The following is a 26,625-nucleotide window of genomic DNA, read 5'->3' on the forward strand; positions in this document are numbered from 1 at the left end:
TTGTATGGTCTTTTACTGGCATACTAAAGCAATGGTGGGAAAGGCTTGCAGAGGAAGAGAAAGATCAAATAGTTGAACATAGTACTGATCCCTTAAGAGCACTTTTTGAAGCTTTAAAACATGAATTTGTTGGATTAGTCCCTGAAGATTCAGCCCATCATTCACAACTATTTCTCTCCCAGAAGTTATGCGACATTGATTACTTGCAAGAATATTTTTGTGTTATGCAAAAACTTCTGTATCAGGCTAGTGATCCACATAATGTTGCCTATCTGAGATATTACATCCAGTCTATGCCTGGAAAAATTCCTGATCTAATTAACCAGTACATAGCAGATCATAAAGTAAATTTGGAAGGACAATCATTTGCAGCTATTCACCAATTGATTGTCACAATATTGCAGAAAGAATGTGCAGAGAGCAAAGCCAAGAAGAATTTTTCAAAACAGATGCACTTTAGCACAAAGCTTTGCAATAATTTCAAAGAAACCTATAATTTTGGTTGTCACAAGAAAAGTGAAAGAAAGGTTTCTAAAAGGCAAAGTTTGATAACTCTTGCTCCTGCAAGGCTGATAAATACTTTCCTAAAAAGAAAAAATACTTTCCTTCCAAAAGATCACTTAAAGGACGAAGGGTAGTATTTAGGAAAAGATCAAAACCTTCTAAAAAAGGTGTGTGTTTTATTTGTGGTAAAGAAGGTCATTATGCTAACACTTGCAGAGAAAGAAAGGATAAAAAGCAGATGAAGATAATGAATATCTTTTCTACAATACATGATCCACAAGATTGGGATCTCATATCCCACTCTGATGGAGAATATTTTGAAGTTTCAAGTTCTTCTTCAGAATCTTCGGATAGTGAAATTCCTGAAATCAGGAAATTAACAATTGATTCAGAATCATCTGATTCTGATGAAACATTCATTCCTGATATTAAAATGTTTAGTTTGAATTCCTCAGGAGAGATACAAGCAAAGATTGCAGCAGTCAAAGCTGATCTAGCACAGTTAGATCCAGTTCAGTTTACCGCAAGAAGAAGATTGACTGAAAAACTTGAAAATCTTGAGAAACAACTGCCATCCAAAAGGAAAGAAAAATTTTCAGAGGAAGAAATAGATGATGATGACTTCATCGAAAAAGAGTTCGATTCAATGTTCAGACCTTTGCAGATTTCAGTATCTCCAGGTATGAATCAAATTGATGCTCTTAAAAAGAAGATCACAGATTTGGAATCTTCAATTCACCATACAAGGTCAGAAATGATACAGTTGTCTTCCAAACTTCAAATACTTATTTCTGATTATGATGATTGTAATTCCAAATTAACCAGCCTACTGATGAAAAATGTGCCAGTTATTGAAGAAATATCCCCAAAGAAAAATGTTGAGCTTTTTAATGTTATGGGCATCGGAGATAGAGTAGTTATTCCAATAAGAATTAAAGTCCCTAGCATTAAACAGTATACTTTGGATGCTCAAATAGATTCTGGTGCTATGAGTAGCTGCTGCAAATATAAAGCTATTCCTCATTATTATTGGCAGCCTACTAAACTCCAATTCAGGGCTATCACTGGTGATTTAATGGAAATAAGTCACATAGCTCCTGAATTTCCTATTTTCTTGAATGATGTCCAGGTTTTTGTCACTTTGTATAGTTTTGATACTGGTGCTGATGTTCTGTTAGGACAAGATTTTCTGAAGAAATATTTGCCAGTCACTTTTGGACAAGATTATGTTATATTCTCCACCACTGCTGGTCCTATCACAGTCCCTGCTTCTAGTGACTATAAAATTAATGTGCAACCTGAAGATCAGGATCCTCTCCAGTATAGTCTGCAAGATCTGACCAAGATTAATAAGATCGTAAAAAATGCAGAGTTACATGGCCCCAAAACTTTGCAACAAATTTCTGATAAACTTCGTGCAGATTGTACTTCAAGTAGGCCAGATGCCTTTTGGGCAAGAGAAAAGTATTTTGTTGCACTACCTTACCGAGAAGGATATATTCCTAGGCCACAAAAAGCCAGTGCAAATCATATGAGTCCAAAAGAGCAAGAATTATGCAAAGCAGAAATTGAACAATTGTTAGAACAAAAGCTTATTGAATCCTGCAAGAGCCCTTGGGCCTGCCCGGCTTTTTATGTCAATAAGCATAGTGAGCAGAAAAGAGGCAAGAAAAGGCTTGTGATTAATTATAATGATGCTCTTCTTCCTATTCGATATCCTCTGCCTAACAAAGAATTACTACTTGCCAAAATTGCTAATGCTAATGTGTTTAGCAAGTTTGATCTTAAAAGTGGATTTTGGCAGATTGGTATTATTCCTGATGACAGGTATAAAACAGCCTTCACTGTTCCTCATGGCCAATATCAATGGACTGTGATGCCCTTTGGTTTGAAAAATGCTCCATCTGAATTCCAAAAAAGGATGGAAGACATTTTTGGTGGGGTAGAGTACATTATTGTATATATTGATGATTTGCTTGTATTTAGCAGAGATGTAAATATGCACAAGATCCATTTAGAACAATTCTACCAACTTGTATATAAGCATGGATTAGTACTTTCAGATTCAGAAGAGAAGTTTCAGATTGGAAAAGTCAAGATTGATTACTTGGGTTTACACATAGAAAAAGGACATGTAGAACTTCAGCCACATGTGCTAATCCATCTATTAAAGTTTCCTGATATAATTGCCGATGTAAAGACCCTGCAGAGATTTCTTGGATGTCTGAATTATATAAGAAAATTTTATGCTAAACAATCAGAGGATACAAATATACTGCAGGACAGACTAAAGAAGAAAGGTGTCAGTTGGACAGATGAAATGACAGCAGCAGTAATTAGTATTAAGAGTAAGCTTAATGATTTGCCAAAACTCAAGCTTCCTGATACTAATCTTCCTTTTATACTTGAAACAGATGCTTCTTATCACACTTGGGCTGCAGTTTTGCTACAAAAGCATGGAAGAAAAGAATTGGTTTGTGCCTATTCCTCAGGATCTTTTAATGATACAGAGAAAAAGTATCCTTCTTCTCATAAAGAAATACTTGCAGTAAAGAGAGGAATAAAAAGATTTCGCTTGTTCTTGAAAAGTGTTAAATTTATTGTCAGAACAGATCTAAAGCATATGAAACAGATGTTGGCAAACAAAAGGTTGTTAGAAGAAGGTAGTACCAGAGTACTAAGATGGGCACTATGGCTAGAAGGTTTTGATTTTGATATTGTTTACAAATCTGGTGCAGAAAATTATCTTGCTGACATGCTTACCAGAGAGGGTGCTCAAGAAACCAAGGAGATCAAGATGTTCAGACCACTTAACCAGCATGAAGCTTCCACAAGTCAGTCCAGTCATGTCGAGTCTAAAAGAGTTAAGTATGTTACAGTCTGTAGTAACTGTCATTATGAGTTTTGTCTAGAATGTCTATCAAAACAGGTCCGAGTCTTGCCATTATGCTTAAGACAAATCATTCTGCAAAAATGGTTTGATTCCGAGGAGTCTAGATGGTCATATACAAAAGAGTTACCATATAGGATTAGGCCATGGCGTGTTTATTATGCATTGTCTAGGGAACCAGATCCTGTTTATTTTGGGTGTATTCAAAATACTGACTGGACATGGTCAGACTACTTTTCCATTCACCAAAGAGCTAGGATACATGGTTCGGTTAAGGTCATATTTTATGCTAATGCTATAGATCCCTCTAACAATTGGTGGAGTCCATGGTTTAAGCTATTCATGTTTAGATATTTGCCTAGAGCTAAAAGCATTTTTGATAGGACTTTTGCTGAGTTTGTCAGAATCTTTCATTGGGAAATGCATGTAGCTGTCCAAAATGATTTCGTCTTAGAGTTTGAATTCATCCACAAACACACAATTGTCATTCCTAATGAAGAAGATGAGTCCTTTAAGCTTTCTGTCAGATTCAGAGGATTGATATCAGTGGACCCACATGACAGGCCAACATTCATGTTCACATTTCCATTCTTTTGTTGTACCAGAGATGTAGCACCATATTGGCTAGATGAATCTGTCCCATACGAAGTGCTGGCTCCAAACAATGAAGAATTAATTGAAGAATTAATAGAACAAGACCAAATCAGGCTTGGCCATAATAATCCAGTTGTTCCAGATACTCATGCACATGATTATGAAGACAGGGCTAACAGTGACTGATTGAAGGGATCAATCAAATGAAATCCTTTCATATCCTGCTTTATTTGTACATATACTGCTCTTCGGTTTCCGTGGGATTTAGTCCGAATAAAATCTCCACTGTGTAATTACTGTTCTTTGGTTTGCGTGGGATTTGGTCCGAATAAAATCTCCACTGTGTAAATACTTTTGTATAAGAGCCGACGTCCTAGATTCCGGCCATCTTTTCACTTCAGAGATGTCATGATTCGGTCCCCATATGGCTTAGCCTCCAAGGGATGAGATAACAAGTGGTTGTCCCCACTTGCCCGAATCTTTAGGACTATTCATTACTTTTGTACAAAGTTCTTTCGTGATTCGTGATAGACATCTTGCATGATGTTCTAACGAATCTTTTAAGTTTCAAGTTCCCGGTAAAACCTTTCACCGGATGACCTGCTAGGATATTATAAATACTAGCATTGTAAGCTCATTAGGGGCATTAGAGTCTTGAGAGTTTTGAGAGAGTCTGAGTAGTGTTGTAGTCTGAGTGAAGTCTCCCTGCTCTGCATCTGCGAGAAGTTTTCTCGATCTGCTTGCATCACGGAGTTTAACTCTATAGTCTGTATTGTGAAGTTCGAGTTCTTTGAGTTTAGACGAGACGAGATCTCCCTGCTCTGCATCTGCGAGAAGTTTTCTCGATCTGCTTGCATCACGGAGCGCTAGTCTCATATCTGGAGTCTGTAATTATCTGAGAAGCAAATATATCTTGGCACATCTTTGCTGCATATCTGGTTCTTTCTTTGTTTTATATATATAGATATATATATATATATATATAGATATATGTATATATATATATATATATATATATATATATATATATATATATATATATATATACATATATATATATATATATATATATATATGTATATATATATATATATATATATATATATATATATATATATATATACATATATATATATATATATATATATATATATATATATATATATATATATATATATATATATACATATATATATATATATATATATATATGGTTTCTAAATTCTAAAGAAAAAATAGAATCCGTCTATTTTTCATTTTTGTATGTGTAATTTACTAATTTGATCTCTCTCTCTCTCTATGTATGTATATATATATATAACAAATTTGTGTGTGTGTGCAACGTGTCCTTTGTGTCATGTTCCCAGAGATGTTGTGTCTCATGTCAAACATGTATTTTCGTCTCCTCCGTGTCATGTTTCCGGGGCTATTGTGTCTCATGTTGGACACGTATTTTTGTCGTGTCTCATGTGACTTATTAGTGCACAAAATACCAGCATGAACAACCACAAAACACTCAAATATCCATGAAAAGGGGATGAAAAGAACCCTTGAAAAATACGGTCCAAAAAGGAGTAGTAGTACAATAGTCTATAGCAGCTTCCAACCACAACCAAAAAATCTTTCGAAACGGCAAAAAATGTAATCCAGATTGGATCAATATATTATTTGTCATCCATCTCAATGGTTTTACAGTGGAAAATTTGGATGAATCAGCATGCAAGGTCATCTTTACCAGCAACCCCAATTTGGAAAATTTTAGGTGAAAAAATTTAGGACCCATTTTGAGGCCTTAAATGACCACTTTTTTGTTGTCTCGACCAGTGTTGCACGAAGCGCCCCCCCCCCCCCCCCGGATCGAAGCTCCGAAGCGCGCCCCGTACGGAAGCGCCTAGGAAGCTTCCTCGGAAGCGGCGCTTCCGAATTCGGAAGCGGCGCTTCGGCATTTTAAGACGCTTCCTGGAATTTTTCGAAGCGCCGCTTCCATGTCTCCGAAGCGCGCTTCGTACGGTGCTTCGGGCCTCCGAAGCGCGGCGATTCGGAGCAGGAAGCGGCCGCTTCGCGCACGCTTCCGTACGCTTCGGCGAAAAGGGGCGCGCCCAAGGAAAAAAAAACACTCTTTTTTTAATTTTTTTTTTAAGTTATGTTCACTCAACATTAAGGGGTGGGTTAGGGTGAGGTTAGAGTGAGGTTAAGGTGAGGAATGAAAAGAATAAAGCCCCCATTCATTCCTCATTTTCTCACTTTGAGTTTATGAGAGTTGGAGAAGAGAGGAGAGGAGAAGAGAAGAGAGGAAAGGAGAGGAGAAGAGAGGAGAGCTTGGAGGAGTGAAGAAGGAGGAGCTAGGAGAAGGAGGAGGAGCTTGGAGCAAGAGCTTGGAGGACTTCATCTACAAGAGCTAAAGAGGTAAGTTCAAACCCCAAACTCCCTTGTTTTTTTGACAATTTTTTTGTATTTTTCTCCTCCCTCTCCTACTCTTTCCCATTGTTTCTACTTGCTCCTTTATTTACAGGTTGTCCACCACCTATATCCATATTCCAAGATGGTGTTCTTTTGGCTTCTATGTATCATTCCACTCTTGGTTTTAATGATGGCAAAGGTGAGGAATAGAAGGGAAGAAACAGAAGAGGACATTGGTGATGGTCCTAATAGGAGTGACCCAATGTATGATGAGGAGGAAGGGTTTGAAGAGGAAGGGGATGAACCTGAAGGGGGCACTGAAACACAAGATGGGAAAGCTACATCAACACCCTTGTGGAACTATGTGACCAAACTTGATGGGGGAAAGGGTGGTGGATCTTACAAATTTGTGTGCCCTCATGGTTGTCATGGAGGAAAACCATATTGTGGTTCATATACCCGTCTGAGGAGCATCTTTGTGGGGTGCTGGACAGTGATGAAAAAAAGGGTTCTGTGGGGGTACAAATTTGCCCAAACATTTCAACTGAAGAAAGAAGAAAATACATCCAAATAGAGATGGTTGCACAACAAAAAAACAAGAAATAAAAAACTCATTCTGAATCAAGTGCAACCTCTAAATTTGGTAGTTGCTCATCTCCTCATGGTACTTCTGCAAGCTCTGGAGGTAGAAGAACAATAGGGGATTTCCTTAATGTTGCTGGGAGGGATGATGTGGATGGAAAGATAGTCTGTTTTCTTTGTGCTTGCGGTGTACCATTCAATGTGCTTCGCTCTCCCTATTGGCATGAAATGGTAAAGGCCATCAATGAAGCCCCAAAAGGATACAAGGCCCCCAACTATGAGAAAGCTAGAACAGTGTTATTTAGAGAGAAAAAGCTAAGGTTCAAAGAGCTTTGACACGTTTTACAAATGAGTGGGTAGATTCTGGGGTATCCATTGTATCAGATGGGTGGACAAATATTAGAAACCAACATTTGATAAATGTTCTTGGTGTTTCTTCTAGTGGTGCAGTATTTATTGCATGTCATGACTCCTCCTCCATCACTGCATCTGCACAAAACATTGCAGATCTCCTATTGAAATCAATCAAAGATGTTGGTCCGAATAATGTGGTTCAAGTGATCACAGATAATGCAGCAAATTGTAAGGCAGCAGGAAAAATTATTGAGCGTACTCATCCACACATCTTTTGGTCTGGGTACCTGGTTCACACATTGAACCTTTTGATGCATGATATTGTGAAACACAAAGAATGTGGGTGGATTGCTGAGGTTTACAGGAGAGGGAAGCAGCTCATTAAATTCATCACAGGGCATACAAGGGTAAACTACTTCTATGGCACTTACTCCAAGTTGCAATTGCTTAAAATTGCAAAGACAAGATTTGCTAGTTATTACCTCACCTTTAGGCGGCTAGTGAAGGTGAGACAAGCTTTAACTAATCTGGTGTGTGCTGAAACATGGGATGAAATTAACACTGACATAGATGGTGCTAATGCAGTCAAGGACACTGTTCTTGACAGTTACTTTTGGGGACAGGTTAAATATGTTTTGCAATTCACCAAACCAATTTATTACATGATCAAGTTTGCAGATTCAGATCGACCAGTAATTGGGGAGGTGTATGAGCAAATGGATAGCATGTTGGGGCAGATTAAAGACATTGTTAAGCCTAGAGATATCACCTTGTACAATTATATTCGTGTAGAGGTGGAAAACCGATGGGAAATGCTAAATGTTCCATTGCATGCATTAGCATATGTTTTGACACCTAAATACTATCATCCATCATGGCTTTCAACACCAGCACCTGGGGGGGGGAAGTAGGAGAAAACCACACCAAGATCAAGAGGTTCACAAAAAATATATGGCTGCATTGAGTAAATTAATCCCTGATGAGGAGGAGGTTGCATTGGTATGGAGACAGGTGAGCAACTATATGCTCAACACTGGTCCATTTGGGAGCATGCATGCAATTAAAGATCGAGAGACTTTTTCTGCTCTTGAGTGGTGGAACATGCATGGAGGGGGTACTCCACTTCTACAGAGTTTGGCATTGCGGGTGCTATCACAGGTGGTAAACACTTCTTCTGCAGAGAGGTGTTGGAGCTCTTATTCTTTCATCCACAGTGTTAAAAGGAACAGGTTGAATTTAGACCGGGCAGAGAGCTTGGTTTATGTTCATTACAACTTGCGATTGTTGTCCCATTACTGTGAAGATGCAAAGTCTAATAAAGACTTGTTGATTTGGGACAAGAATCCAGAGGAGCCCAATTTGGAGGATGGAGTGTTGCGACTAGAGCAATTAGAGGATGCTCTTATCCAGGTATGTCCATTGTGGTATGAATTTTCCAATTTTCCCTTATAAAGCATTTCTCTAATTCATGTTTTTAATTTTTTTGTTAACTAGTGTTTTTTTTTTGCATGAATTTTTTGAGCGATTCTAGGATGATGATGACCGTGTTGATATGCCACCACCCCCACCCCCATCTGGTCCCTTGGTTCCTAGGTTCCATGGTTCAACACCAACAGCAGGGGGTTCTTCTTCATCAGTTTCAGTGCCACGACTTCCACAGGCACCATCTTCTTCATTGCCACCACGTGGAGGCCCGCCACCACGTTCTATTCGTGGTGGAAGGAGGAGAGATTAGTAGATATATTCACAATCTACTACTTTTTGTCATAGATTACTCATTAGACTTGTAGACTTGTGAATTTGAATTTTGAACCTTTTTGGCTTGGCGGTGACCAAGTGACATATTTTGTAAACGTTATTATTTGAATTTTGGACATGACAAATGTTGACAGTTGCTCACTTGCTAGATAAATCATAATATGCTCTATGTTTTATGTTTTATAATATGCTTAAATGTTTTATGTTTTATAATATGCTTAAAAATTTGATGTATGTTTGTAATAGCTAGAATATAGATGATTGTTGTACATACTAGTAACTACAATGGAATCATGGATGCCATATCTATCTTGATTTATGCAAAAATATGCATGTTTTCATGTCTTCTACAATTAATTTGGTATTTGGGATGTTTGTTTTGAGTATAAATGCAAAAAAATATAAAATATATATATATAGCAGACGCTTCCGCGGACGCTTCGCTTCCTAGATTTTTGGAAAATGACGCTTCGGCGTCCCTGCTTCCAAAAAACGCTTCCGCTTCGCTCCCGCTTCATGCAACATTGGTCTCGACTTTACTACAAACCTAGGTTCCATAATTTACACATCAATACCTTTCCAATGGCGTAATAATCGCCTTAATTGGAGCTCATATGAGAAAGTTATGCCGATTGAAATTGACCATCGTAATTCGAGAGGAAGCCACATCAACCCCCGTTACTCATGGAAAAAGAACTAGCCATGTGGGAACTATGAAGAAGATTCTAGAAAAGTCGAGTTGTAACTCATATTGAGGGTTGAACGGGTCAAATTTAACCCCTCGTTGGCTATTAGGTTGTGTTATAACTAGGCCACTGGGAGGAAAAGGGGTTCCATTCTATTTGAGAGCATTTTGTTCCATAGATGAGTAGATTAGCAAAGAGTGGATAGAGAGAGAGCAAACGGAGAGGCTTTGTGTTCTCTAATACCCCACAAACCACAAGTCTCACTCCTCTATACTAGCATCTATTTCCATTCAGAGAAAGAGAGAGCAGAGCAACTTTACCTTCCAACTAGATTTTATGTCGAAAGGGTTTCCCAATTCATATCTTTGTGTTATTGTGAGAGATTGTTCTATTTGTACCGAATTTTCTATATATTTATATTATGCATGCATACATAGTAAACAATAAATTAATAATTCCATAAATCTAAAAAAAAAATTAACCCTCATAGTATAGATCTCATAGTTCAATAAATCTTCTCTATTTGATATGTTGTGACGAACTGTACCGTCGAATATCCACGAAAGTTTATGGATCATATTGGTATCAAAGTAGGTGACATTTGGAATTTTGGAGGAAGTTGCGAGGGATCCAAATTGGTTTAAGCAAAAAGTCGTAGAACCCCATTCGTGGTCGATCAATCTATTAATTACCCTTGAGATGCAGCAGAGGAGAGGTTCTTCAGGTTTGGAAGAAGTCACAGTATCATTCATTAAATGAGTCTCCTTATGGTGACTCTAGCGAACAAGTTGGGAATTAAAAAAGGAGGCTCCAACTCAAAGGTCAGATCAGAGGAGAAATTAAGGGATCGAGAAGAACCAAAGAGGAAGTCTAAGTAAAAACCTGAAAAGGAACAACCTAGTTCGAGTGTTGTGAACCATTCAGAGTCCCTAATCAAGATCGAATCGAAGTTTGACATCAAGCCATATCAAGGTGAGATTCACACATTGAAGTTAAATCACTAATTGAAGCATTTGAGGCATAGAGGAAGAATAGAAAAAATCATTTGCTCATCTAAAACTAGAGGGCCATGCCTTGAACTGGTGGGAAAGCCACATGGAAACCCTAGGACTAGAACGAGATCCTTCAGTGACTAACTAAGAGGATTTCAAAATTCATATAGTCACAGTTCTACCCTATCGAGTATTTAGAGGACCAGTGCATTTGATGACATTACTTCAGGCAAAGATAGGGCAAAGTGTACAGCACCACACCATCGAGTTTAGGAAGATGGCAATAATGTTGGGTATCTACCCAAAGAACCTAGACATACTCCTCAAGTATTTGGGAGTCTACATAGCCACCTGCAAAAGCAAGTGATGCCATTCAAACCTAAAATGGTCGATGAGGCTTGTGTACAGGAATAGCACCTGGAAAACATAGGCCAAAAGAAAGGGCAATCAAGTGGGTCAAAGCACAAGGAGCACCAAGAAGCTTCCAACGAGGGAAGAAGAAGCGAAAAGGTGGAAATGACAAAAAGTCAACAGCCACAGCACACTAGTGCAAAGATCCTAGCAACCACTATAATATTGATGGTCATACAAAGGAGAAGCGTTGGAAGTTACATCTAGATATCAACCCTAGAACCACAAAACAAAGGCTAAGAAGAAAAATGTCATGGCACATATTCAAGTAATTAGGTAAAAAGTAGCTCAAACATGGATGAGAAGATTGTCTATACATCAGTCCAAAAGAGGGTGAATCTTAGTAGCCTTTAGCACCAAAAAAAGAAGGAAATGACCAAACTCTTCCATATAAAGATACAAGTCAAGAAGATGAAAATTGATGCCCCATTTAACTCAGGGACATAGGGGCATCTCATAGTTGTATATCTAGTCAACAAACTAGGACTGAAGACTTATGACCATAAACAAATAGTGGAAAATCAAATTTGCTTTTAGTGTTGAGTTTATTGATGAAATAGAATTGGATGTAGTTTCACTTGATGCGTATGGAGTTGTATCTAGGAGTCCCTATATGTACATGTGGGATCCGATTTTCATGAAGAGATCCAACCAATACTACCTCATCAAGGACAAAAAAATCTTCATCATCAACTCGCACATGGGCAAGTCAAAGATCTCATTGATAAGTGCCAACCAAGCCAAAAGGTTGATCAATTCTAGCAAGAACTATGTTAAGTTATTTTTAAGAGAAAATCAGTTTGTAGAAGAGTCCACGAGAGCCAAGTCATTCCTAGAGGGGTGCACTAAGGAATAGAAACAACAAATGGAAGAGTTGTTACAGGCATACAGGGGTGTGTTCCAAGATCCTAAAGGGGTACCAGCCTACCACCCAAGAGCAAAGTGGAGCACGATATCCAACTAGTGCCAGACTCTCCATTGCCAAACATTGGGTTGTACAGGCAATCCATTATAGAGGCAAACGAGGCGAAAAAACAACTACAACAACTACTGGAATAAGGTGTTGTCTGACCAAGTACCTCACCATGTGGGTCACCCACTATAACTATGCCTAAGAAGGATGGGACTTAGCAAATGTGCATCGATTACAAGGAGTTAAACAAAATTATTCTTAAGAACAAGTACCTCTTGCCCAAGATAGATGATTTGTTGGATCAGTTGCAGTAAGCCTAATACTTCATCAAGTTGGACTTACGATATCACCAAGTTTGAGCCAAAGAAGAGGATACCTCGAAGACTACCTTCAAAACCAACCAAGATTTCTATGAGTGGTTATTTATGTCGTTTGGCCTCTACAATGCACCAACTACATTCATGAACTAAATGAATGATGTATTGCGCCCTTTTATAGATTCATTTGTTATTGTTTATTTGGATGATACAATGGTATACAGTGCTATCTGGGAGAAGCACAACTCACATTTTATGTAAGTGCTAGAGATATTGAAGAAGCACTCGCTGCCAGAAAATTTCAAGAGGCATGAGTTTGCACAAGTCTTTGGTGTATCTCTTGAAAAATGTGTAACTAGGTTCGGTCTTCATAAATATGAAATGTACTTTTGATTCTTGTATTTTGTAAAATGAAAGAAAAAATATTATTGTTATTTTTGGAGCATGGGTTTCATGCTCAAAGTCTTTTATTTTAGAGGTCAAGCACCCATTGAGTGCTTCTAGGGTTTGTCCTAGGTCAAGAAGTCAAAAGAGTCATTGTCATAAGTTGAAGACCCCATCAGGCACATTGTAACTTGTAAAGAAAATTATTTTTGTAATTAAAAGTGTCAAAATACCCTTCAAGGCCAAGTCGACCTAGCAACTAAGAAGTCGACCTATTTTGAGGAGCCACGTCCACCTTAAGAAGCCTATATAAAGGAGGGAACTTGACCTCCTTGGGACACATTCACTTCTCACTCATACAAGCAAAGGAGAAGCGCAAGAAGGCTATTGAAGAAGAAGGAGGACGAAGAAAAGAAGTTTCTAGGAAAATTCTTTCTCACACATGCGAATAAGGAAGGCTAGGGTTTGCCGCTTCAAGGTCGAAAATCTCTATCTGTTGGAAGAGGATGAAAGTTGTTGGAAGAAGGGTCTAATAGGTCACCTACTAGCCTTAGACAAGGAAGCAAGGCAAGCGAGTTTGTTGGGAGGCCTTGGAAGGCTAAATTTTACTCACACGTGTGGATGCGGTAGTGGTTGCAGGGGGCCGAAAATTTCAGACCTACAGTAGAGGCTGAAATTCTGAAGCTGGGTATCAAAGTTGTGTTCTTGGAAGAGATTTGACTAGGCTTGACTTGGCAAAAGGAAGAACATCATCCGGAGATTTCGGACTTGGTCTTGGAAGGGTATTGGTCTTGGTCTAGAGGTCTAGGAATTCGTCAATTAAGAATCTATAAGAAGAGAAGAGATTTGTGGGTTTTCCTCTCAAGTGGAGAGGTTTGGGCCCTGGCTTGCAGCCTATATCCTATGTTCTTATCTACTATTGTTGTTCTTGTTTTGATAGTTGTTTGATGATAAAAATGAACACAATAATAAGAGAAGAAGCTAATAAGTAAGAAAAAGTAAAAAGATATCACAAGCAGTTATCATAGATAGAGAAATCATCCTAACTACTGCCCTATAGATTTCTCAACATGGTATCAGAGCTAAGGTTGGTTAAGGGCATAATGAAGATCTCTACTACACTAAAGAAGTTCCTAAAGAAGTGTATGAAGGTGGCAAGTCAACTCAAAAAAGGTGTCAAAGAAGTATGGGATCTCCTATTTTCTTCTAAGAAGGAAGTGACCAAGACATCTACAAAGGATGAAGGACTATTCTCAACACCCGCTGGCACATTTCAAGATGAGAATATTTGGGTGATCGACAGTGGAGCATCAAGACATATGACTGATCAACACAAACAATTAATGACATTACCAAAAGGAAAGTCCTCTTACTTCGTAGAGCTTGGTGACAATAAAAGCTACCCTGTGAGAGGAATTGGATCAACTTCACTTGAGCTGGAGAATGGAGGAAACATTCATCTCAACAATATCTTATTTGTTCCAAGTTTGCACAAGAATTTACTTTCCATTTCATGTCTAGAAGACAAGGGTGATGTCTAGATGAAAAGGTTGTAGCATGCGGTAAAAACTCAAGCATAGAAGATGCAAGAATGATTGGGATCCGTGAAGGAAGACTTTACAGATTTTTAACTCCCCTCGCTCAAGCTTTGGTTCACATTGAAGTTAGCCCATGTGAACTTTGGCATAGAATATTTGGTCATCTTCACTACAAAATCTTACCAACCCTAAATTCAATAGTGAATGGCATCCCCGAACTAAAAGAAGATCATGAAGGAGTATGCAAGGGATGTGCATTGGGTAAGAACACCAAGAGACCATTTGGAAGTAGTGCTTCAAGGTCATAAGCAATCTTGGATCTTATTCATTCTGATGTTTGTGGTCCTATGTTAATTTTAGGTATGTTCTATGCTTAGAGCAATTTATTTCAATTTTCACAGTTAGCTCCATATCTTTTCCAGCAGTTCTGGCAATTCTGGCTTTTTCGGCTTTTCTGGCAGTTCCAACTTTTCTGGCAATTCCGGCTTTTCCGACTTTTCTGGCAGTGCCGGCTTTTCCAGCAGTTCCGGCTTTTCCGGATTTTCCAGCTGTTCTGGATTTTACGACTTTTACGGCAGTTCCAGCTTTCTGTCCTCTGGATCAAGGCAACGTTATTCCTTAGGATCCCTCCTCCTACTAAAACCCAAAGACAAGTAGAGAGAGGAAGAGATCCCAAGTGTGTTGAAATGACTTGAAGGCCACCTCTATTTATACTAAAAACGTTGAGCACATGTGGGGTTTATTTGGTTGCTGGCCAACCTTGATGAACTGTCTTATAACGCAAATAAATTCGTAACTCCATGAATACTTATCGGAATCGGATGATCTTTAGATCAATCCTACACCTCTCGATGAGAGGGATCCAAGAAAAATATCAGTTGCCATAAATAAGATGACCCACATGGAGTTTGGCCCTAGTTGCCAATTTTAACACTCCCTCTCAACTAGGGAGAACTCCATCCGTTGATCCATATGTCCGACTGTACTGTCTCTACCATCAGTGCCTTGCACTACTCTACTCTGCTTTGATCTGCTGAGCTCTGCTCTGCTTCGATCTGCTGAGCTCTACTTTGCTCTGCTCTGCTGAACCATGAAGAAGAAGAATTGATCGAGAATGTCTTATACCATTCTCTACTGACTCGAAGTCAATTTCATCTGAAGAGAATGTGTCACATCACTCTCACTGACCCGAAGTCAGTTTTTATTGATATCAGATCAATATCACAAGAGAGTGCCTCAAACCACTCATACTGATCCCAGATCAGTTTCATTTATCCCAGATCAATGTCACAAGAGAGTGTCTCAAACCACTCATACTGATCCCAGATTAGTTTCATTGATCCCAGATCAATGTCACAAGAGAGTGTCTCAAACCACTCATACTGATCCCAGATCAGTTTCATTGATCCCAGATCAATGTCACAAGAGAGTGTTTCAAACCACTCATACTGATCCCAGATCAATGAAGGTCATCCTAGCATAGGGAGTACGGTAGATATAGCGATGCGTCCATCGATAGTACTACTATGGTCCCTATCCTCATTTCCCTGCTCATTGATCAAATGAGAGGTACTTCCCATGAGTCCCAGACTGCATGGGTAGGATGCCTCGATAGGAGAACTAATCATCTTGTACACAGGAGAACGAATCATCCTGTCAATGGATGCCACAGAGAACTGATCATCCTGGCCCACAGGAGCACTAATCATCCTATTCCACAATCGCCACGGAGAACAAATCATCCTAGCCCACAGGAGAACTAATCATCCTGTTCCATAGTCGCCACAAAAGACCAAATCATCCAGACCCACAGGAGAACTAATCATCCTGTTCCACAGTTGCCACGAGAGAACTAATCATCCCGGCCCACAGGAGAACTAATCATCCTGTTCCACAGTTGCCACAAGAGAACTAATCATCCCGGCCCACAAAAGAACTAATCATCCTATTCATAGCGCACCACCAGGGGAGGGTGAGTCGCCCTGTGGTCGTATGTTGCTCCAGTAAGTACCCCAAGCCCCCCAGAGCTCAATGCATGCAACATGTAGGACCCTTATAAGAAGGTCTCTCAACGACTCCAAGTCGTTCGGGAAAGTCACAAATTTGACCTTTCCCCGGGGCTTTGACAAAATGTCTGCGACCTGTACATCAGTCTCAATGCAATGGAGCCTCCTCGCTCATTGACCCACCATATCGCAAATAAGGCAGTATCTGATGTCTATCTGCTGGAGCAATCATCCAATACGGGATTCCTCAATAATCGAATCCCCCCCTCTGGTTGTCACAAAGAATCACAGTGGTATTCATCATGTGTACAAACAACGCACTTAAGAGCTTCTGCAACCATGCAGCTTCACACGAGATCATCCTCGTAGCTATGTATTCGGTCTCGGCGGTGCTTATAGCAACCGAAACAGAATCCACAGAGAACCAGCACTGAGAAGTGCTCTAGTGATCCTCCACACTACCTGCCCAGTCATCATTCGAATAATCATGCAGTTTCATATTTCCGATAGTGTATCTCAATCCATGAGAGATTGTGCCCCGAAGATATCTCAGAAGATTCTTGGCACCAATCCAGCGAGGCTCAACCAAATATGAGCTCACTATGCTAACTGCAAAACATATGTCCGGACGGAAGTTCACCAAGAACATCAACGCGAATGAGTTTATGAAACTCAGAGGCATTTCCCAAATCTGGTCCGACATCACTACCATATAACTTCTGAAAGCTAAGATCCTCGAGGTAGACACAGGTCTGCAGTTTATCATTCCACATCCGGAATCCAACTCCCTCTTACTTCTACAAATGAGAGGGTCTACACCTGTCAGAAATAGGTCGTCCTCATAAGGTGCCGGTAGGAGAGGTCTATCATCCACAACCTTTAGGTAATGGTTTGGATCGGTTTCACTCCTAGTGAATCTCAGCTTCATCAAACAGCTATCAATCCTCTCATACTACGGCCGGGGTGTTTTGCTTCAAGCCATAGAGGGCTTTCTTCCACCTATATAAATGAGATTCCCGATCATGAATCTCAAACTCCTCGGGTTGTACCAAACCTGTGGACTTGCTGCATGAGGGGAATGGTCCCCTTGTAAGATTTTCCTTCGATACATCTCAGACATGTACCTTCATGCTCTACTTGAATTCAGACATCCCTATCACCGTTTGACTCACATCAGGTAGGGCCCCATAGGTAGACCTCCGGTGTTTTAGATACGATATGTCAATTGACATGATCCCCAATGGACCATCCTGCAACTTGATACAAATTTCCAACCCTGAACCCATGAGAAAAAGCATCTTTGAAAATTATATTTTTTAACACGTACCTTTCCATCAATGAATGCCACCTTGAAACCTTTGACTTCCATTTCCGAGATGGACACCAGGTTCTTCTTGCGATCAGGTACATAAAAGAGATTCTGTAAATGAATCGAGTTACCCTTATTCAATTGAGAGTTAACATTCCCTACACCCTTTCCGGGATAGGTGGCATCGGCTCCAAGTATAATCCCACAATTGTTTCCATCTCTACCAAATTAGAGAGTGCACCCATCTGATGAATTGCCTTGAAGCACTACAATCTATAAGCCAGATTCCCAAAGAATCTAAAGGAGAGGGCCAATACAGGATAACGCTTCTTTATCTAATCAGAAACAACATTTGATTCTTCATACCTGGGGTTCCTTGCTTTCTATGAAGAGTCAGCCATTTCCTTGATGACCTGAATTACCTGTCATTCCTTTGATCATTGAAGATGTCCCTGGAATGATTGTTATCATCATCAAGTGATGTGTCCCTGCCATTCGGACACTCCTTCGCATAATGGCCGAACTAGTTATTTGCCTCTCCTTCCACCCTGAGATCCAGTCTTCCAATGAAGTGATCTTTAGGTAGGCCATATTCCGCTGCGCCATTCTGATGATATTCTCTGCTTCGACTTCACCCTTGGTGAATTTGAAGAGGGATGAGGAATCCACTAATCCTTTTGTCCTTTCCCAACTGTCTTCGGTGATTGCTCTTTCGCTCTTGCTTGGGCATTGTCTTCACCTCAGCTCTGATACCATGTTAATTTTAGATATGTTCTATGCTTAGAGCAATTTATTTCAATTTTCACAGTTAGCTCCATATCTTTTCCAGCAGTTCCGACTTTTCCGACAATTCCGGCTTTTCCGACTTTTCCGACAGTTCCGGCTTTTCCGACAGTTCCGGCATTTCCGGCTTTCTTTCCTCTGGATCAGGGCAACGTTATTCCTTAGGATCTCTCCTCCTACTAAAACCCAAAGACAAGTAGAGAGAGGAAGAGATCCCAAGTGTGTTGAAATGACTTGAAGGCCACCTCTATTTATACTAAAACGTTGAGCACATGTGGGGTTTATTTGATTGCTGGCCGACCTTGACGAATTGTCTTATAATGCAAATAAATTCATAACTCCATGAATACTTATCGAAATCGGATGATCTTTAGATCAATCCTACACCTCTCGATGAGAGGGATCCAAGAAAAATATCAGCTGTCATAAATAAGATGACCCATATAGAGTTTGGCCTTCGTTGCCAATTTTAACATCCTATGACTCCAAAGTCACTTGGAGGTCATCTATATCATGTCATATTCATAGATGACCATTCAAGCAAAACTTAGCTTTACTTAATGAAATCCAAGGATGAAGTATTTATTAAATTTCAAGAATTCAACGCTGAAGTAGAGAACCTTACAGAAAGGAGAATCAAGATATTAAGGTCTGATAATGGAGGAGGGTACACATCCAAGGAAATTATAGCCTTCCGTAAGGAGTCTGGCATTAAGAGGGCGCTGATAGTCCCATATAACCCCAAGCAAAATGGAGTTGCAGAACAAAAGAATCGGTCCATCGAAGAAAGCGTAAAAGCTATTCTACACGATCAAGATTTGCCAAAATTTCTGTGGGGTGAAACTACAAAGACAGTTGTACACATACAAATCGAAGTCCCCACAGGTCACTAGATAACATGACTCCTGAAGAAGGATTCACTGGGAAGAAACCAAGCGTGGATCATCTCTGAATTTTTGGTTGTCTTGTATATATCCATATACAAAAAGGACAATAGAGAAATTGGATCCATCAGGCATGAAGGGAACATTTGTTGGCAACAGTAATTCTTCTAAGGCCTATAGGATCTACATAAAAGGACACCAAATAGAAGTCAGTCAAGATGTGATATTTGATGAAAGTATTGCATTCAAGAAATCAAAGGATCTCCTTATGGACTCTGATGATGAAAAACTTCCGCTATTTGAAGAGGAAGTTACTAGGGAGGAAGAATAATCAAATCATGAAGATGAAGGTCACAGTGAATCTATACACCCTGTGGCAATCCCCAAGACTAGAAAGAGACCTAACTGGTTGAAATCTACTCTATTAGATGCAGAGGGTCACGGAGAAGCTAAAGGCACATTTAGAGAAAGCAAGAAGCCCAGGAGATATTTAGGGTATGCAGCATATACGACAAATTTAAAAGAAGCAAAGCCATTCATTTTTGAAGAAGTTGTCAATCATGAAGAATGGAAACGTGCCATGAATGAAGAATGGGGTATGGCAGATCGTACCTAGCCCTGAAGACAAGTTTGTGGTAACTTCCAAATGGCTTTACAAGATTAAACATGCGGTAGATGGAAGTATTGACAAGTATAAGGCAAGATTTGCGGCTAGGAGCTTCTCTCAACAAGAAGGCATCGATTATGAAGAGACATTTGCTCCAACAGCAAGGTATACAACTATACGCTCATTGGTCTCTTTGGCAGCATCGATGGGATGGAATATACATCAAATGGATGTCAAGGTTGCATTCCTGAATGGCACAATTAATGAAGAAGTCTACATAGAGCAACCCTTGAGATATGAAGTCAAAGATAGAAAGGCATATGTTTGCGGATTGAAGAAGGCATTATATGGTCTTAAGCAAGTACCAAGGGCATGGTATTCTAGGATGGATGCATATCTACAAAGATTGGGCTTCATAAAGAGTTTTGTTGATCCAAATCTCTACATCAAGGTTGTAAAAGGTGAGCCTGTGATTATTCTTTTGTATGTGGATGATCTTCTCTTGACAAGTGTGGAAGGTCGAATCCAAGAATGCAAGAAGCAGCTAGCAGCAGAATTCGATATGAAGGATCTTGGGTTGATGCACTACTATTTAGGACTAGAAGTCTGGCAGGGACTTGATGAGATCTATCTAGGTCAAAGGAAGTATGTGATCGAGATGTTGAAGAGGTTTGACATAATGGATTGCAAACCAATGACAACCATGATGATCACAAAATTGAAAAGACTGAGTTTTGAATCAAGCCCAGTGGATTCGTCCAAGTATAAACAATTGATTGACTCACTAATGTACTTGGTGAATACTCGAACAGACATATGTTTTGCAGTATATGTTCCAATTAGTTCCATGTTGAGCCGAAACATGATCACTGGATAGCATCCAAGCACATTCTGAGATATCTGCAAGGTACAACCCACTAATGCCTAAAATATGAAAGGAGGAATGATGTCCACTTGATTGGATATACAAATTTCGACTGGGGAGGTAATGAGCAGGATGGAAGGAGCACTACAGGAAGATATTTTAGTTTCGGATACTCCATGATCTCATGGATGGGAAGAAAGCAAGAATCGGTTGCTTTAAGTAGTGTTGAGGCTGAATATATTGCAGCTTCTGAAGTAAATAGAGAAGAGGTTTGGTTGAGGAGCTACTGTCTGACTTGTTTGAAGGACCAATGGACCCTACAATGATATATTGTGATAACACCATTTGTATAAGATTGTCTAAAGACCCAGTGTTTCATGGAAAGACAAAGCATATAAACAACAAGTATCACTACATTCGAAAGCTAGTACAAGATGGCGTGTTGCCGCTACAGTATATCTCCACCAATGAGCAGGGAGCTAACATATTGACAAAATCTCTTCCTAATAAGAAGCTTGTATATTTGAGAGACAAGCTTGGTCTAGTTGATATATCCTCCCTAGTTGAGAGGGAGAGATAGACAAATCATTTGTGTCTTCATTTGGGAAGACAAAATCAAGGATTGGGTAAACATTTGGCATCCGATACTCTTTGAGGGTGAGGTAGGGCATCCAAGATAAGAGTAGTCGAGGACCGATATTCTTTAAGGACTAGCTATCCAAGATAAGAATAGTCCAAGGACATACGTTGTGAACACCCGAGTGGGGTATGTACCTTGAGAGACAATGATGATGGTGTCTATAAATCATTGGTCTCGCCAGCATTGTGCTATGATCTTGTGGAGAGATAGAGTTGTTAGTCAAGGCCTTGTTATGTGACAATGTTGGTTGTTATGATGCTAAACAGATGGGTTACCAATCCAACTCTTCTTATGAGATCTCTTCAAATTGAGAATGTCCATGTACCATTTATGAATACCTCCCTAGTTAAGAGGGAGTGTTGAAAAATGTGTAACTAGGTTCAGTCTTCATAAATATGAAATGTACTTTTGATTCTTGTATTTTGTAAAATGAAAGAAAAATTATTATTGTTATTTTTGGAGCATGGGTTTCATGCTCAAGGTCTTTTATTTTAGAGGTCAAGCACCCATTGAGTGCTTCTAAGGTTTGTCCTAGGTCAAGAAGTCAAAAGAGTCATTGTCATAAGTTGAACACCCCATCAGGGACATTATAACTTGTAAACAAAATTATTTTTGTAATTAAAAGTGTCAAAATACCCTTCAAGACCAAGTCAGCCTAGCAGCTAAGAAGTCAACCTATTTTGAGGAGCCACGTCCACCTTAAGAAGCATATATAAAGGAGGGAACTCGACCTCCTTGGGACACATTCACTTCTCACTCATACAAGCAAAGGAGAAGCACAAGAAGGCTAGTGAAGAAGAAAGAGGACGAAAAAAGAAGTTTCTAGGCCAATTTTCTCTCACACATGCACAGAGGGAAGGCTAGGGTTTGTTGCTTCAAGGTCGAAATTCTCTATCTGCTAGAAGAGGATCAAAGTTGTTGGAAGAGGAGCCTAATAGGTCACCTACTAGCCCTAAACAAGGAAGCAAAGCAAGTGAGGTTGTTGGGAAGCCTTGGAAGGCTAAATTTTGCTCACACGTGTGGATGCAGTAACAGTTCCAAGGGGCCAAAAATTTCAGACCTGCAGTAGAGGACGAAATTGTGAAGTTGGGGGTCGAAGTTGTGTTGCTAGAAGAGATTTAACTATGTTTGACTTGGACAAAGGAAGCACATCATCCGGAGAGGATGAAGTTGGTCTTGGAAGGGTATTGGTCTTGGTCTAGAGGTCTTGGAATTCGTCAATTGAAGAATCTATAAGAAGAGATTTATGGGTTTTCCTCTCAAGTGTAGAGTTTTTGGCATTGGCTTGCAGCCTATATCTTGTGTTCTTGTGTACTATTGTTCTTCTTGTTTTGATAGTTGTTTGATGATAAAAACAAACATAATAATAAGAGAAGAAGCTAATAATTAAGAAAAAGTAAAAAGATATTATCATAGATAGAGAAATCATCCTAACTACTGAGAAGAGTTAAAGATAGATCCTACCAAGATGGAGGTCAATATGAAGTGGTTGGTGCCTACTAATGTTTCTGAGATCGGGAGTTTCATTGGGGTAGCACAATACCTAAGGAAATTCATAGTCCCATTTTCAGCAGTAGCAGCACCACTCCTCACCATAATAACAAGAACGAGTGGCAAGAGTTCCCAGAGGGACAAGCTTCAATAGAGGGTCTTTTAGGAGTTAAAGAAGAAGATTAGTCAAGCACCAGTTCTAGCATTACCAAACTTGTAAGAGCCTTCAAACTGGAAACAAATACGAGTGTGTATGCTATGGAGCAATCTTGACGCAAGGAGGAAGGTCAGTATGCTACCATTCTAAAGTATTTCATGGGGTAGTTCTTAACTACCCAACCTACAATAACGAGCTTTATGCTCTGGTACAAGTTCTAAAAGGTGGAGAAATTATCTAATGGCAAAGGAGACAATAATCCACGCTAATCACCAACCACTATAGTACCTACTATAGAGAAATCCAAATTATGGGTAGTTAAATGATTTCTCTTATTATGACATTATCTTGTGATGTTTTCATTATTATTATTTGTTCTTTAGAATTATCTTTTCTTATCATCAAGACTAATGCCATGCAACAAATAGAAGAGAACACAAGATGTAGGCACGCAGCCAGGGCAAAACCCCACTCTAGGGGAAAACCCAGTCAAAGTTCTTTCTTCAATAGATTCAAGATGAGATGACCAAGACCCTTACAAAGCAGACTCGAGACTATCTCCATCAAGTCATCCTTACTTCACTTCTCACTGTGGTGATGCCATACCCTTCACATTGTGGTGGCACCGAATCCTTCACATTGTAGTGGCACTGAATACTCCATACTATGGTAGCACCGAACCCCTCCATATTGTGGTTACACCGAGAAAGTGTTTGCACCGAGACTGTGGTATAGGGGTGGCATAGAAAAGTGGGAGCACTGAACTGTGATTAACATAGCACCGAAGTCATCTCTATTCCTTATCTAAACTTCTGTCCCTTTGAGATCACCGAAAAAACATCTGGGATCACCAAAATTTATCTCTGAATTGCGAGCTCTGTTTCTGTGATTTTATGCTAAGTCTAGGCTTGTATATATACTGGTATGTCCAACCTAAATGAGCCAACATGAATCATGAAGAGATGTGTCTTTGTTGTAGGCCGACATGAGTTAATTTGATGATTATTCCTTTGACGGTGACTTGGAGGAGACTTTGAGGAGGCTGACTTGATGATGATCAAGGAGACTTTGATGGAGGAGTCTTTGACAATAACCTAAAGCCTACAATGGAGGCTTGACCTAAGACAAATGACCCAAGCATGAAACCCATGCTTTAATAAGTCAATTTCAATAATAATAAAATTCTTTTTGCATTTCATTTGACAAGTATATTACATTTTGACTTCAAATACAATTATGAAGACCGAACCTAGTTACATTCTTCAACACTCCGTCTTAACTAGGGAGGTATTCATATTTACATATAATCATAGCGGTACATGAAAGATCTCAACAGATCATCTACGAAGAAGTTTAGGCACCACAATCCCATGGACTAGATTCCTGACCAGGGCAATCTATCCATTGGTCTCTTAACAATTTAGGCACCGCAATGCCACGGACTAGATTCCTAACTAGGGAAATCTATCCAAGTGGAACTAAGATGGACTAAAGCTTTCAGCCTCTCTAGGTACCATCAGGATTACTTGCTAACCATCAACCCAGGGATCCAGGTGAGTGTTAGAGCTCAATGACCAATGCCACGCTTCCAACTTCGAGACCTAGACATCAACACAAAATGTCAGCGAGATGTCTTCCCAGGCAATGCTTCACTCACAAAGCCTCAACACTCCTTGATCCAGCAGATCAAGGACAACAAATCTCTCCTAATCAAATTGATCGGTAACCAGCATGTTATCAAAACCTTCGAGAGATTTACCCGTACAAACATAAACCCAATCAAGAATATACTTTCGCATGTACATAATACAAACCTCTGGGGTCTTCCAGACAACTTGATGTTGCTTCTCAACTTTTCACAGTAGGACTATCAACCGAAACTTTGACAAAAGATTCCTCGATCATACATTTTCTTTTCCTACTTCACATGTAGCAACATATCATTCAAAAATGCATTCTCCAATCAAAACTATGTTATGCCCTCCCTCTCAACTAGGGAGATTTCTTCTATCCAGGCTCCCTCTTAATCTCAGGGAGATCTCTTTTATCCATGCTCCCTCTTATCCTAGGGAGATCAACTTCTTCTATACGACATCGAAGAATCTTTCAAGGCTTCCATCCTTCTAATCAGAGTCATTCAAATATCATGCTTATCAAATTTACTTTACTTACAATCATCTTTACCAACTTGAAGATGATGTACCTGCATAACTTAGATAGCAAGTACAACAAAAATTATAGAAGCATGAAGTTAGCCATATCAAAATCTTATAACATCGGAAGCATATAGACTTTACAAACATAATCAACAAGAGACTATACTTCAATACTTCAACTTCTTCCCCGGGTTTAGTTACAAACCCTAAATCACATCAACAACTCATCAAGATATCAAACTCATTATATCTAGGGTTTCAAATTTCTTTCAATGACATGACAAGTTCTTTCATATAGCAAACCCTAGAAACAAATCAAATTAATGCATCTAATAGTTTTCAAATTTCATATGTTAGACTTCCTACTAGGATTTCATGTAAACCCTAGATTTTATACATGAACTCCAACAATCAAAACCAATCATATCTTAATCAACATCATGACTAGCATCTACTAGGGTGTGATGTTAACCCTAGATTTCCATCTACAAATTCTCAGCAATCATTATATAGATTCATATATTCCAAATTGTTATACATATTAGAGAATTTAACTACTACTAGGGTTTAGCTACAAAACCTAGCTAAAACCCTAGATTTCCCAAACAACATTATCCCAGAACATCAAATTTTGACTAGGGCTTGTTTCCATTACCTAGGACTTATGACTATTAATAATTAGGTCAACACCTATATCTAGGAATTCATCATCAACCATAAGCATAACATATGTCAGGCAATATTAACATATTAGACATATACCAACCTAGACCAAACTAGGGTTTCAATCAAATGAACACATATGTAGGGTTTCATTCCTACAACTTTAAATACAACAAGGGACTTGCTTATAGGCCCAACCAAACCCTAAGGATATATGGTTTCAATTCAAAACATAGCAAACCCTACTTTACCAAAACTTCAAAGGTTCAGGATTTCAGATAACATGATCTCAACCCTAACAAGTTGGGGTTTTCATGATCACACCAAAGCCCTAAATATGACATCATTAACAAAAACTTCAAATAGCATTTCCCAATAGCGCTAAGCAGTTTTAGGGTTTCATACATTAACATTAGCATACCCTTAGGTGAGGGTTTTCCAAAGAACCTGTCTAGGGTTCTATGAAGTCAATTAATAATATGAGGGGGGTAGATTTATCAAGTGATAAATCACCCAAAACAAGAATCATTATGATTCAATATAGATAGACATAACGATGTTAGTAATATCACGCAAATTTCAAAATAAGATAAAGAGATTTTTTCTAAGATGTATAGTCTAAGACATACCTGGAGATGTTTCTTGACAAACCTTGTAGGAATTTCTTGAAGTGTAAGCCATGATCTTCTATACCTGTAATGCATACTTACAAGCAAAACATGTGAAACCAAGAACATGATT

At 39.2% G+C, this 26,625-nt stretch overlaps 2 protein-coding genes across 5 annotated transcripts in view; one reads left to right on the forward strand and one right to left on the reverse strand.

The window, feature by feature from the left end:
* The window catches only part of LOC149191536 (tRNA dimethylallyltransferase 2-like), a 207,187-nt gene that overhangs the window by 118,916 nt on the left and 61,646 nt on the right, over nucleotides 1-26,625 (reverse strand). The window lies entirely within an intron of this gene.
* LOC149191537 (uncharacterized) lies at nucleotides 8,386-9,159 on the forward strand. Its single transcript, XM_089404320.1, has 2 exons — nucleotides 8,386-8,734; nucleotides 8,856-9,159. The coding sequence occupies exons 1-2, from the start codon at nucleotides 8,426-8,428 to the stop codon at nucleotides 9,057-9,059; spliced, it is 513 nt and encodes a 170-aa protein (XP_089260446.1). The 5' UTR covers nucleotides 8,386-8,425; the 3' UTR covers nucleotides 9,060-9,159.

This window comes from Pinus tabuliformis, chromosome 2_2 (assembly GCF_031772625.1).
Source record: "Pinus tabuliformis cultivar Carrire ecotype Pingquan chromosome 2_2, CPIR1, whole genome shotgun sequence".
Lineage (NCBI taxonomy): Eukaryota > Viridiplantae > Streptophyta > Pinopsida > Pinales > Pinaceae > Pinus > Pinus tabuliformis.